This window comes from Gavialis gangeticus, unplaced genomic scaffold (assembly GCF_001723915.1).
Source record: "Gavialis gangeticus isolate Ggan-Ray unplaced genomic scaffold, GavGan_comp1, whole genome shotgun sequence".
Lineage (NCBI taxonomy): Eukaryota > Metazoa > Chordata > Crocodylia > Gavialidae > Gavialis > Gavialis gangeticus.
Genome location: NW_017729034.1, coordinates 12,300,755 through 12,315,336, shown reverse-complemented (window position 1 = coordinate 12,315,336; position 14,582 = coordinate 12,300,755). Strand labels below are relative to the sequence as shown.

Below are 14,582 nucleotides of genomic sequence, written 5' to 3'. Positions count from 1 at the left end.
CCAAGAAGGATTTCCAGCTGTAATCCCAGCGCAAATGCCAGCTCCTTGTTTGAGTCCATATGCTTAGTACAGTGGGCATGGGAGGCTGTCCGTTGGCAGGGCCAGACTGCTTTGGACTGGGCAGGACTGCACTCAGGGGTCTTTGGGTGCAGGACTGCACTCAGGGGTCTTTGGGTGCATTGACAGGAAGTTTGGGGTGGCCCAAGAAGTGTTTTGCTCCATAATCTCATCCTAATCTGATCTTCATTTAGGGGTTTGTATTTGATACAGGATATTAATTCACATATTAATAGGTAAATAAGTATAGCCAATGCAATTCTCTTTCTTTAAAATGTGTAATTCATTAATAAAAAGCTTTTATTGGGTCTAGATTAGCTTTGAAAAAGGAACCGGGAACCAGTAATAAAGAAGCAACTTCAGCCTCGTCGTTTCTCTACATTATTGGTGCGTTTAAGAGCCTCGGCCACAGCAGCGCGGCGCGCCCCTGCTGCAGGAAGGCGCCGTGACTTAGCGGGAGGGGGCCGGAAGCTGCCATGAGAGTGACGTCGGCGGCGGGGCGTGTCGGCCTGGAACCCGCCATGGCGGCGGGGACGGGAATGGTGCTGGTGCGGCGGGGGCTGTACCTGGGCGGTGCGGAGGCGGGCTCGGCGCCGGGGGCCCTGGAGGCGGCGGGGGTGGTGGCTCTGCTCTCGGTGGATGTGGAGGAGCCGGCGCCGCCGCCTCCGGGCGTCCGGACGCTACACGTGGCGGCCTGCGACGAGCCAGGCGCTGACCTGCTGAGCCACCTGGACACCTGCGTCGCTTTCCTCGCCGCTGCCCGGGCCGCCGGCCGTGCCGCCCTCGTGCGCTGGTGAGAGCGGGGCAGGAGTGGGGTGCTGCGGTGCGCTGCTCCGGCCTAGAGCCGAGCCGAGTCGAGCCCGGGTCCTTTGCTTTGCAGCCACGCGGGACGGAGCCGCAGCGCGGCGGTGGTGACTGCCTACCTGATGAAAAGCGAGGGGCTGCGCTTCACTGAGGCCTACGCTGCCGTCCGCGCCGTCAGGCCTGAGGCCAGGTGAGTGCCGACCCCCGCCCCACCCCCGCTCCGCCCCCGCGGGCGCTAACCCGCGTCGCCCCTGTACCCGCAGGATGAACGCAGGCTTCGTGCGTCAGCTGGAGCTGTACGAGGCCATGGGGTGCTGCGTGGATGTGAACAGTGCTCTGTACAAGTGCTACCGCCTGCAGCGGCTGGCCCAGCAGCACTCCGGTAAGCCCGTACTGGAGCCAGCTGCGACTGGGTGGGGCGTGTGTTTGGGCAGCTGTCAGGTTGGGCAGAGGCGGGGCACTTGCCTGCTGGGCTCTGACACTGGAGCTACCTGGCAGCAAACTGGGGGCTTCAGGGCCTGTCCCCTGCCCCCACCAGCATGGAGCTGATCAGAGTCGTGCTGGTAGTCTGGGACACCCTATCATGCTGGTGGGGTCCTCTAAGTACTGGTGAGCAGTTGCTGGAGATCAGGGTTTCCTACCTGCACACAGGACAGAGCTGGGAGCAGTCCCCTCTCTGTCCCTTCTAACAGCTTTCCCTGTAGACATAGGGGACATAAGGCCAAATTCTGCAGCTGGACATGAAGGGTGATTCCAGGAATTCACAGCAGCCGTTGCTGACCATGGAAAACTCTGGCACCTGGTGACAAGTTGCATGCAAAAGCCTCAGTAGCTGCAACACTAAATGCTTGCTTGGGCATACAAAGCTTCCTCTGCAGCAGGTGTCTTCTGTAGGCTGGAACAATGCCAACACTTGTTGGTGACCCAAGGCTTCTTGCTTTAGCATGGTAGAGCTTGTTGTCTTACATGTCTACATGGGGCTGCTTAGTTTTGAACTTCCTCTAAAATGGAAACAAGGTGAGGAAAGGAAGCTCTCACATGCAGAGGGGAAAGGCACAGCACTTTACCTAGACACAGGAAGTGCTGGGTCTGTCCACCCAGTTCCCAAACTAGTGTTGTCTGTCTTTTTGCAGAGCTGCAGGACTTGCCCGGAGAAGTCTTTGCAGTTGATCCAACCAGCACTTGTCCAGCTTCAAACAATGAGGCTCTCTACAGGTGCAGAAAGTGCAGGTACATATCCTTTGTCCTCTGTGGGTTGGTTTTTTTTTCAAAATAAACTCATAAGGAAAAGGCCTTGGGTTGGCTATTCTCAGAACAGAAAAAAACCTTGGAAACATGTCCGTTTGAAAGAGAAGGTGTGACTTTCTTCTTCATGATTTTCTTTTTTGCTAACTGTGGCTGTATAAGAAACCAAGTGGGACTGTGGGACACAATTGGCTGGCTCCAGACCAGTGGTGCTCACAGTTTTGACCCTCTGGGTCAGATGAATAAGCTGGTGCATGAGCCAGATTGGCCCCATACTGCATCCTTGTGGAACTCTTGGGGAGCCCTGCGTATTAATTGGCATCAGGGGCTTGGTCTGGTCAAAAGGCCAGAGGCTGAACGTGTCAGACGTTGCTGACCTTGTTACATGGTTGTGTCCATTGGACAAAGCCCATCCCTTGCTGACAAGGGCTCCTTGTGCCCCTGTGCCTTGGTTTACCATGATGTTCCCACTAATCCTGTGTTGTTGTTTTGGATGACAGGCGGTCCCTATTTCATAGTTCAAGCATTTTGACCCATGCTGAAGGAAGTGGGCCAGCAGCTTTTGCTCACAAGAGGATTAAAGATCCTGCTCAGCGACATAATGATGGCCAGGATAAATGTAGTTCTTTCTTCATTGAGCCGGTACAGTGGATGGAGCCAGCATTGTTGGGAGTGATGGAAGGGCAGGTGAGGGAGTGCTCGCTTGTTCTTATCTGCATCCCTGACTAGATTTAAGTGTCCTGGTTTTATAGCTGTTATGCAAGGCCTTTTTCACAGTCCATGCAGCTTGAGTCACCTCTGAAGGTGATTAATTTAAGGATTTAGTCTCACTTCCTACTGTTCTGGAGCTGCAAGATGAGAAGATGGTCACATTTAGCCTCCAAGTGGTGGGAAGGTGGCACTGAAGGGGATTTTGCTTCAGGGATCTGCTATGACAATAGAAAGTTAAATTGTAGACCACTGTTTGATAGCTCAGTTTAAGGTGAAAATATAAGCCTGGAGCAGAAGATGTGTTTGTAGAGCAGCCTCTAGAATTGTACTTCCCTCATTAGAAGTTCTTGTCTTTTGCTACACAGGGGCATTTACTTTTTTCACTGGTGTTAGGATTGAGGTGGGCAGATTTTGATGCTAGTGAGGCTAGTAAATCTTCATTGCATTCTTTATCTTGCATTCTTCATCTTCATTTCATTCTTTTGCAGAACTGGTCTAACCCAAGTGTGTTTCCTGTGGCTCTGGCTCCCTTTCAGTCAGATGAATCTTACTGTTTCTCTTTTCCTTACATTGATACAGCATGACTTGCCCATGCTATTTTCTAGACCTCCTTCCTCCTATTTAGTTCTTCTGTTTACTGGTCCCTTTGCAATCATGGTAGGGTGTGTGCGCCACCTCTTCTGGTACAGCTTTTGCCGTATGCAGCAGCCTTCTTGTACCTCCTCACATCCTCTCTTTGTGTTCCAGCTCTACCTTTGGTTGTGGTTATTACAGAAGTTCTCAGTCTGGCTCACTGTAGAAGTCTGTCTAGAGCAGAGATGGGCAAAATCTGGCCACAGTCTCCATGGCAACCCCCACCTTGAGCTTTCACAGCTCAGGTGTGGCTGGGGTCTCCATGGAGACCAGTCTCAGCCATACGGGCAGGGGCTACTGAGAAATGGAGTCTGGCTGCTGCCATATTGGCCATTTTGCCCACCCCTGCTTTAGAGTTTGCAGGATGTAGAGCCAGATTTCTAGAAAGCTCTGCTGCTGCTTGGGGAGCTGAAAATTCAGCGCTATATTTAGTTGCTCAGTACCCTGGAGCTAAATTTAGGATCAATGGGAGATGATGGGTATTGAACTCAGGTGCTGAGTTGTTTCATTTAGGTGATGTATAGGAGGTAAGCTCTCTGAGGCGGGGGGTTTCCATTTTTCTTTTTTTCTGTGAAGTGCCTTTATAAATATGGCCCATAAGAATTTGCCTGTTAAACAAAACAGGGAGCTGTGAAATGGTTTCCAGAAGTGGTCTGCCACTGGAGAAATTTGAGGAATAATTCCTTTATTGCAGTGAAGTAGCTTGCAGTCTTTTGAATGTGGAAGGTGACTCTGTAGTCTGGGGAGGACTGGGTATGGATGTGAAACTTCAGAAAGTCCCAGGCTGCTGTTGAGTTGCAACTTCCTGAAGTTTAAGTGAAGCTGTGCCTTTGATCAAGCAAATGCGTGTGGTTTTTTTTGCAGCTTCTGTGCCCCAAATGCACACTGAAGTTGGGCTCCTTCAGTTGGCATGGAGAGCAATGTTCTTGTGGCCGCTGGGTGACTCCTGCCTTCCAGATTCACAAAAGTCGAGTAGATGGAATACAACCACTGCCTATTGGTGGATTCCAGACTGTCAAAACATGAATTCTTGGCTCTGAGGCTTGCTGCTGTCAGCAACTCAGTGTGCTTTGAGAACAGAGGACTATTACAGTGGGAACGCCCTCAGCATCAAGTTGTGATTGCTGCTCTTTGGCAAAAGTTGATTTCATCCTCCTGGGATGCAACAGAATGACTTTAACATTGGCTTATTGCCATTCTAGATCCTTCTTTTTTCTGTTATTGTTAAATCCGTGAGAAGATGCTGGAGCAGTTTTTTTTAAATGGACAGTGTCTTGTCAAACATCAATTTTTGATTTATTCTTCAGTGTTCAAGTATATATGTTCTTATTGTCTCTGTTAGAAAAATTAAACTGTTGTTTACACCGGAGCTATACAAATCCTTGCTTCCAATTGAGTGCTTAGTTTCAAACTGAACAGCAGAGCAGTATGCAACACTTACGTTTCAGCAGAGCCAGTCTCCTAATGATAGTGAACACATGAATCAGTGGGAAAAGGGCTTTGTTAGGATGGGCTGGATGAACCTCCCTGGGTGCGTGTAATTTGTAGACTGTTATGCTATATGAATTATTGATGGAAAAACATGTTAATAAGGTTAATTTAGAAAAAGATTTATTTGAGACTGCAAGCTCAAGGATTAACATGCTGTTAAAATTCATCGTTTTGAGATTGAGGTCTTGCAGAATACCTGCTGGAACATTAACCATGATTGACCTGCAGATACAGCGTAAACAATACAGCATCTGAAACTGCAGTGGTTTTGAGGCTCCTTAGTTGAGGAAGGGGATTGCCTGGCTTTTGTCCTGGGATCAATCAGATTATAACAGTAAAGCATTGCTTCTCTAATGCTGCTCCCAAATACCCTTTCTGCCAAGAGCTTGTTTATTGAAGAATCTTTAGGACCCATATGGTTAAAGGCTGCATGAGAGTCAGTGAACTATCTGAAAGGGAATTTGTTCTTTATTACACAGTTTCATGAGTAAAGCAGGGAATGTGTAGGTAAGGAGGCAGAAGTTCTTGTCTCTCATTTTGTGACAGCTGTGTCCTATCAATTCCTCTTGCTTCCATTTCCAGTGCTGCATGTTTGTCTAGGGATCACTTAGATACTGCTGAACCTGGGATAGCATTTTTCAGACCTGAAAGGTAGGCTCCAGTTGCTGTAGGAAAAATGATGATCAGGAGGAGACAATAAAAGGCTTGCAGTGCTTCATGTTCATCTTATGCACATTCTCATTTGTAGTTCTTGAAAAAGGGCAGGAAGGGACCTCAGGAGGTAATCTAGTCCAGTGGTCCTCAGCTGTTTTAGACTTGCATCATCCCTTGGAAAATTTCAACTCTTAGCTTTCACTTGCTTTTTGTCTATAGAAATATAACAACAATTCTTCTGTTGCAAAGAACTCAAAGGCTACAGCAGCTCAGAATTATTTTTGACACTGTGGATTCCTATCGGGGATTCCTGGGTTTAGCTTGTGAATTATGTCTGCACACCTAATAGACCTGAAAGGTCCTCAAGGCACCAGTTAAGAATCACTGATCTAGTCCAGCCCCCTCCTTGTGGTATGATTATCCCTGTCTAAACCATTGTAGGCACATAGTTGTACAATATGCTCTTAAAAACTTCTAAAGATAGAGATTCCACCATTTCTCTGGGTAGCATGTTCCAGTGCCTAACTGTGCTCATAGCCAGCCCAAACTTCTGTTGCTGCAATTTAAGGGTATTGCTCCTTGTAGCTGCAAAAAATAATTTATCACCACACTTGAGGAATTTGAAGGCTTATTAAATCTTGAAGCTTGAAAGCCAAGCCCATACTGCAGACATGTCACCTGATGGACTCTGGAAACGCATCAAGTCAGTAGTCTTGGAGACCACTAAGGAGACTGCTGGGTTCAGTACTAAGAGAAACCGAGACTGGTTTGATGAAAGTGACAAAGACATCCAAGCCCTGCTTACAAAAAGAGGACTGCTCACCAAGCCCTTTTAGCACAGCCAGCTAGCCAAGAGAGAGAGAGACAGCTTACTGCCAGGCATGTAATGCCTTTCAGTGGAAACTGTGTGACATCCAAAATGAATGGTAGACTAATCGTGTGGAAATAATGCAACTATATGCTGATATGGAGACACCAGAAGCTTCTACGAAGCCCTGAGATCTGCGTATGGCACCACCTTCCTGATCCAAAGCCCACAGAGGAGCTCTGACAGCCAGACCCTACACATTGACAAAGACTTTGTCATGGACTGATGGTCTGAGCACTTTTAAACTCTCTTTAGTGCTGAATGCACAGTACATGAGTCTGCCATCAACTGAGTAAAGCAGCTGTCTGTTAAGGAGGAACTAAACGAATGTCCTACACTGGAAGAAATCTTCATAACTATCGACCTGATAAAAAGTAACAAAGCCCCTGGAATTGATGGAATTCCATCTGAAGCCCTGAAATATGATGGTCCCACCCTACACTTCAAGCTCCATGAACTCTTCATAGTTTGCTGGGAGCAGGGGAAAATTCCACAAGTCTGAGTGATGCTATAATCGTCACCATGTACAAGAATAAAGGTGACAAGTCAGACTGTTCCAGCTACTGAGGGATCACCCTTCTGTCCATCGCCGGGAAGATTCTAGCTAGAATCCTCAACAGACTGGTGCCTGCTATAGCAGAAGAAGTCGTCCTGGAGACCCAATGTGGCTTCAGAGCAAACAGAGGCATGATATAAAAGGTATTTGTGCTCAGACAAATACAGGAAAAGTGCTGGGAGTAGAACAAGGGGCTGTACATCACTTCTATTGACCTTTCTAAGGTGTTTGACACCATAAGCCAAAATGGCCTCTGGAAGATTTTCAGCATGCTTGGATGCCCGCCTAATTTCCTCACCATGATCAGGCAACTCCAGGACAGTGTGGACCAGTCAAATACAACAGCAACACTCTTGGGTTCCTTCCTGATCTCCAATGTAGTTAAGCAAGGCTGTGTACTCACCCCTACTGTTCACCATTTTCTTTGCCGTGATGCTGCAGCAAGCACTGGGCAATCTTGGGAAAGGTGAGGTAGGTGTTTTACATCCACTTCCGGGCAGACAGAAACCTCTTCAACCTCAGATGGCTGCAGGCTTACACAAAGACCTGGCAACAGCTCATCCATCAACTTTTGTTTGCAGATGATTGTGCCCTGGTGGCCCACACCCAACACTATCTGCAGCATGTGATCATTTACTTTGCTACTGTAGCACAACTCTTTGGACTTACCATCAGCCTGAAGAGGACTGAAGTTCTTCATCAGCCAGCTCCACGTCAAGCTTATGTGCCACCAGAGATGACTGTCAAAGGAACTGAGCTAAATGCTGTCAAGCAGTTTACCTACCTGGGGAGTGTCATCTCTTCCCATATGATGCCACGATTGACGAGGAGGTAGACAACAGAGTTTCAAAAGTTAGCAGTGCCTTTGGCAGACTCTACAAGCAGGTCTGGAATAGTTGCAGCCTCTGGGCACAGACCAAAGTCAAAGAGTACAGAGCTGTTATCTTTACCATACTGTATGATGCTGAGTCATGGGTCTTATACTGCTGCCATATACACCTCCTTGAGCACTTCCATCACTGCTGACTCCGCACCATTCTCAAGATCCACTGGCTGGATTGTCACCAGCGTAGAGGTGCTACTAAGAGTCAATACCAATATTGAGGCAATTGTCCTGCAGACAGCTGCAGTGGGCAGGCCACATGGCCTGGATGGATGACAGCTGCCTACCAAAGGCTGTGCTGTACAGGGAACTGATGATGGGGAAACGCGACAGAGAGACCCCGTGCAAGCACTTCAAGGACACTGAAGAGGTCCTTTTCTGCCTGTGGTATTGATCACAAACTGTGGGAAACAGGCTGCAGATCGTGATGCCTAGCAGCTCCAAATCAAATAGGCAACGGCCTTCTTTGAATGTCAGCGCAGAGCCAACATCAAGGAGAAGAGGAGTAGGAGGAAAGATACACCCTCATCTAGCAGCAATCAGCCATACACATTTAACCATGGTAGCAGGATATGCCTCTCTGCAATTGGACCGATTAGTCACCAGCAGGCCTGCAACCAGCATGGCCCATGGTCCCAACATGGGACCTTCCTAACATCATAGTCTGCAAAGAACCACCAAGATGAAGTTGTTTCCTGCTCTACTGTTCTCAAGACTAAATAATCTCAATTCTTTCAACCTCTCCTTGTAAACCATGTTCCAAGGATTCTTATTTTTGTTTTCCTCTGGTGGACTCTTTCTAATTTGTCCATGTTTGTCTTGAAGCATGGTCCCTGAAACTGGATGCAGTACTCCAGGTGAGGACTTGCCAGTGCTGAACAGAATGATAGAATCACTTCCCTTGACTTGAAGGTGATGTTTCTATTAGTACAACCCAGTTTGTTGTTGGCTTTTTTTTTTTATGCAACAAGATCATGCTGTTGGTTCATATTCAGCTTATGGTCTACTCACTGTAACCCTCGTGTCCTTTTCTTCAGTACCGTGGTCTCACCAGTTATTCCCCAATCTATATTTGGGCATGCAATTGTTTATCCCAAGTGCAGGACTTCACACTTGCTCTTAGTGAATTTCATTTGGAAAATTTTGGACAATTTCTCTTGTTTCTCAAGGTCATCCTGAATCTTAATTTCACCCTCCACAGTCTGCAGCTCCACCAAGGTTGGTGTCATCTACCAACTTAAGTGTACAGTCAGTGCCTTCCTCCAAGTCATTCATAAAAATATTTAGTAGTCCTGGACTGAGGACAGAGTCCTGGGGGACTCTGCTCGGTGTCTCTTCTCAGTTGATTTGGAGGGTTCCAATTTGATTCGGAGAGATTAAAGGGTCTCCTGATTCGATTTGGATTTGGAGATTTGACCACCAAATCAGGCTGAATCTCAGCTGAGTCAAATCAGCGACCAAAGCTTCACACAGCCCTGTTAAATGCATGCATCTGCACAGCCGCAGCATGCACGCACCTATCCCAGCAGCTTGGAGAACAGTGGTAAGTCTGTTGTGGGGGGAGGGAAGGGGTGTGGGGAGACAGATCAAGGCCCCCATGGTGAGGGAGAGAGTGGTGCTGGGGCAGGCGCTTCTCAGCTGGAGTGTTCACACCACTGGCTGGCAGATAATGCTTAGAGATCATTAAAGCACAATTGATCCTTAAATGGAACGTGAAATATGAATACAGACAACTCAAGTGTCCTAAAATCAAAGTCTAACTTTATTAGTACAAGTATTATCTTAGCAGTTTCTATATTCAGAGAGAGAAAAACAGTACAATGAGATCACCCAATCCCAGATGTTACTTTGTGTCACAGAAAAGATGGCCACTCGGTTCCTGAAGCAAAGGGTGTGTCATTGGCTGGGATGATCCAGACAGGTGTTGAAAGGCACGGGCATGGGGAGGGGGCAGCTCCCACTGTATGCTCAGGGGAGGCATGGGGACGTGTCCCCCTTGGATCTGTGTGCGGGGCAAGGGCAGCCTGTTGTGGGCTGGGGGTCAGCACCAGACTCTCCCCATTGGGAGGGCTAGGCCAGGGCTGCACTTGGATCAGGTGGTGGCAGCGCTAGGAGTGGGGGCTGACAAATTTTGGGGTGGCTGTAGTCCCTTGTAGCCCCCCACCCCAATGCTGCCACCTGCCCTTGCCCCACGCACAGATCCAGGGGATATGTGCCCCCCATGCCTCCCCCAAGCATTCAGCAGGACATGCCCCTGCGCCCGCTTGCAGCATTGTCCTGTGCCCTGCCCCTGCACCAACCCCATCTCCTCCTTCACTGCAGGGGCCTCAATCTGCCTGCCCCCCCTCCTTCCCCGCAACAGACTTCCCAGAGCCAGATACTACTCTCCAAGGTGCTGGGTTTGCATATCAGCAATCTGATTGGTATCAGCCAATATGGCTTGTTAATAATCAGCCATTGGTATTGGTCCAAAAAATCTTTATTGGTGCACCCCTATTAACAGTACTTTCCTTTCATTTCCTTAGCTTAGTAAATGAGAATGTCATGGGAAAATGCTAAAAGCCTTGCTAAAGCCAAGGTATAATCCCATCCACAGCTCTCCCCCAGTCCACAAAGCATGTCACCTAGTCATAGAAACAAATCATGTCTGACCAACCTGATTTCCTCTTGATGAATCCATGTTGTCTGTTCCTGATCACGTTGTTCTCCACCTCCTGGTGCTTAGCAATAGATTCCTTGATCACCTGCTCCATGGTTTTTCCAGGTATTGAGAGTCAAGACTGATCTGCACTTCTTTCTGTTTCCCTGTCTTAAAGATAGGTATGATATTTGCCCTTTTCCAGTCATCCAGGACCTCAAATGTCTCACTGAGAACTAAGATGACAGAGCTAGCTAATGGCTCTGAAATTGCCTCAGGCAATTCTTTCAGTACTCTGCATTGTATCTAGTCTTGCTGACTTAGAAGCTAGGTGTTTTTAGGTGGTTTCCAACCATCAATTCTTCCACTGCTCTAGGGTGCTAGTCTCCCAACATCTTGCTATCAGATGCATTTGTCATCTGGTAGCTTTCCTTATTGGTGAAGACAAATAAAAAGACATTAGGATATTTCAGCCTTCTCTGCATCATCCATTATTAAAACGCTCTGCATTTAGTAAAGGATCTATACTTTTCCTGGCCTTTGTTTTAGTTCTGATGTGGAAGGCAAAAATGAACAAAAAAAATGTTCCTTGCTAGCTGTATTTCAGTGTGCACTTTGGCCTTTCAGATTTTCTTTCTCATGCAACTCTTAAAGTAGGGCTGTGCAAGGCTTCAGCAGCCAATTCGATTTGGAGGAGATTTGGCTTGGAGGGAGTGGGGCTGGGGCAAGCTACCCAGCCAGGGAGGAGGGCAAGGGATGCGGGCACAGCAGCACTGGGAGCAGGCTATGCCCTGCTGCCGCTTGCCCAACTGGGGCACGGGGGTGGGGAGGGGTTGGGGGTGATGCAGGCTTGGCTTGCTCTGGGCAGAAGTGGGTAAGTGGCAGCAGGGCATAGCCCACTTCCTGCCCAGCCAGGGCGGAGGGATGTGGGATGCAGGATGTGGGCGCTGCTGCCGCTTGTCCAGCTGGGCCAGGGGGTGGTGGGATGCTGATGACTCCGAAACTTGTGCTAAGCTTGGGCCTACTCATACAACTTAAAATACAGAATGCTGATGCTAACTGCATAATGCAAGAAGATGTGAGTTCATAGTTAGGCTATCTAAGAAGAAATAATTAAGTATTTCTTCCAGCTTATCTTGCTACATACAGGATGACTTCAGGCAGGCTCCTAGTCGTCTGGTGTGTAACTATATGAAATGTCTATCCTTGATTAATTAGTATGGTAAATGTTTCTTTTGCAACTAACCCATGTTTATATGCAGGAAAATACATTCTCCATATGCAATAGATGTCTCCTCCTGATTTAGTCCAAACACATAGGTTTTCCTGGCTGCTAATCAGTTTCTTGATATGTTCCAAACTGGATAACCTCTTGTTACTGAAGAAGGTAACTTATTCAAATTAGAAATTTCTGATCACCAGTAATGAGCAGGTTAATTAACAGGATTTTCCTGTCAGTTACTGCTTGGGACTCTCTCTCTTGATTTATACAACTAAAAGAATGCTTTGAGTATGCTAAGCTAAGGGTATAAAAAGGCAGTAAAACAGCAAACAGCACATGCATGCTTCAAGAGTGAGAAATCTCTCCGACACCAGTTGCTGATGCACCCAACTTACTGAAGAAGTTGAAGAGAAACAGACTGCCTCTTTGACACCTGTCTGGTGAGAAATCATCACCTTATAGATAATTACTGGACTTTAATTTGGGTTGGACTCACTTGACTTTATTTACTACAAGTATTCAGAATCAAGCTTTTCTGTCACTCATTGAATGAGGTGTTGTGTCAATCCCTGGGCTAGTTTGGAATCCTAGGTTTTTATTTGCTAACAATGTGGGTGGGGCAGCTCCCACTCCTAGCACCTTCTATGCCCTGCTGCCACTTGCCCAGCCAGGGTGGGGCAGGGGTGCCATGCAGGCATGCCTTGCTCTGGGTGGAAGGGGGCAAGTGGCAGCAGGGCATAGCCCCCACTCCCAGCTCTGCTGTGCTCGCATCCTGTGCCCTCCGACCTGGCTGGCAGGCTATGTCCTGCTGCCGCTTGCCCCCTTCCCCCTGGAGTGAGCTGCACGTGCTCTGCTTTCCACACCCCTCCCCTGCTCCCAGCACTGCTGCACCTGCATCCCCCTCCCCGAGTCCCACGATCAGTTGGGCAGGTTAGCCCAGCCTGTCCCAATTCCTCCCTCCCCTACAGGCCTTTGCTTCCCCCTCCACCCACTACAACAGACTTGCTAGCTGGAGGCAGCTGTGTCCAGTGTGGTGAGGACTGCTGCCTGTTTAGTCAATGGCCAAATCTCCAAACAGTGCCAAATCTTTGGATCAGATTAGTCCGAATTGAATGGGGATGATTCAAATCTCCAAATCAAAGTACTGTCCTTCTGTATCAGTGGAATCCAAAGCAAATACTTGCTGCTTTGTACAGGCCTATTTTATACCTATTCATAGTAATATATGAACGTTTCCACTTCTTGCGATTCCTCTTTGAATTTCAACTCAAAGTAGTTTGCTGTATAGACAGGCTGGTTTCTTGCTCCACTTTCTATCCTTTCTTCATATCACGATGGCTTGATTTTGTAGAGGAAGAAGGCTAAATATTTTCCTTCATCCTTTCCCCTGGCTAGCAGCATGGAAGGTAGGAGGAGCAGGACAAGTAGATTTGGTCTAGTAGTGAATTTCCTCCAAGTAGGCCCTATTTCATCTTCACTCACAAAAGGATAGGTGTAGTCTTTCCTGCTGGGAACATCTTTGTGCAACTGTTAGATCAGATGTTTAACAAATTGTGCTAGTCTCTTCTAGTGGGAATTCTATTTTTTACTTTCCACTATTTAAGTGTTAGACTTCTTACACTGCCCACTTGTCCTGTGTGGAATTTTAACACTTATTTTAACATGAAATGTTGTGTATCATTAACAGTGCGTTCCTGAAAACCATGCTTTTCTTCTCCTATTGCAGTTGCAGGTTCGGCTAGAGTAGTCTGTTAATTTTTTTCCCAGTAATTATTCTTATTTTGATGCTGTACAAGATGCTTTCCTTTCTGAAGGGAAATCTACAAGCCTAATAAGGATTACAGGAGCTGTAGTAGTCAGTAAAAGTTTAATTTATTCAAGGCAAACTGTCCATTTTCTTACAGGCTTCCTTGCTTTTGCATCAGAAAAACTGGACAAAGACCCTCAAATAGTTTAAATCCATTTTTTATTTTCATTGGACTTGACCAATTTTTACACAACTTCCAGCAACATACATAATGAAGTAAAACAGAGAAAAATAGATGTTGGTTTGAATTTTGCTCATCCCTTTTCCTCCTCATGTGGAAGGAAGGAAAACTGCAGCAACATCAGAATTTCAACACTGAAAACAGACACACAAAACAAAAATATAAGAAAGTGTTTAACTGGTCACACTCAAGGGCCAGGCATAACACAATAAATATTAGAACTGCATCATCTTACATATTTGTTGTAAGGTTTATAGCATCCTCTATTAAAGAAATAAGAGCATCCAGATAGCATGAAGTGCTACAAAAGTAGTGGTGATGAGTATGAGCAATGAAAATTCAAAGAAAGGCTTGTACAGTGACTATTCACTCATATATGATCAATCCTAAAACACGGAGCATACACTGAAAGTTAAGTGAACTGAACTTAATCATTCACTACCAAAGCATCAGCTGGAATAGTTATGTTGGCTTTGAGAAATCAAAAGAATCTTCAAATGCTAACTGAAGAATCAGCCAGGTTCTCCATTTCAGACAGTGGGATAACTTCCAATTGGATGCATTATTGTTTGGTCTACAATGCACATACAGCTTTTTGCATCTTTGCTTTTAAAGCTGTCAGCTTGCTGGAGAGAATATTTTACTTCAAAATTAATATTTGTTATTCACGATGTCTCTGCACCAGTACCTTCAGCAGTGATTACTCAGAAGACATTAGCTGGAGTAAATCTAGTACTACAGTGCTGGGTAGCATTAGGTTTGTTTTTTTTAAAAATTTCAACTGCAGTATCAGTGATAGTTAATTAAGCAAAAAAAAAAAAAAAAAAAAAAA

General features: G+C 46.7%; 2 protein-coding genes across 2 annotated transcripts in view; one reads left to right on the top strand and one right to left on the bottom strand.

Annotated features, from left to right (window-relative positions):
* The first annotated feature begins 540 nt into the window (after nucleotides 1–540).
* On the top strand, nucleotides 541–4,829 carry DUSP12 (dual specificity phosphatase 12). The gene is made up of 6 exons (XM_019527163.1): nucleotides 541–850; nucleotides 938–1,051; nucleotides 1,125–1,243; nucleotides 1,995–2,091; nucleotides 2,607–2,793; nucleotides 4,315–4,829. The coding sequence occupies exons 1-6, from the start codon at nucleotides 579–581 to the stop codon at nucleotides 4,474–4,476; spliced, it is 951 nt and encodes a 316-aa protein (XP_019382708.1). The 5' UTR covers nucleotides 541–578; the 3' UTR covers nucleotides 4,477–4,829.
* An 8,882-nt stretch (nucleotides 4,830–13,711) lies between these two features.
* Nucleotides 13,712–14,582, bottom strand: part of ATP6V1A (ATPase H+ transporting V1 subunit A) — a 43,714-nt gene continuing 42,843 nt past the window's right edge. The window contains exon 16 of the mRNA XM_019526918.1: nucleotides 13,712–13,884. The gene's annotated coding sequence lies outside the window, so the exon portion shown is untranslated. The remainder of the gene's footprint in view (nucleotides 13,885–14,582) is intronic.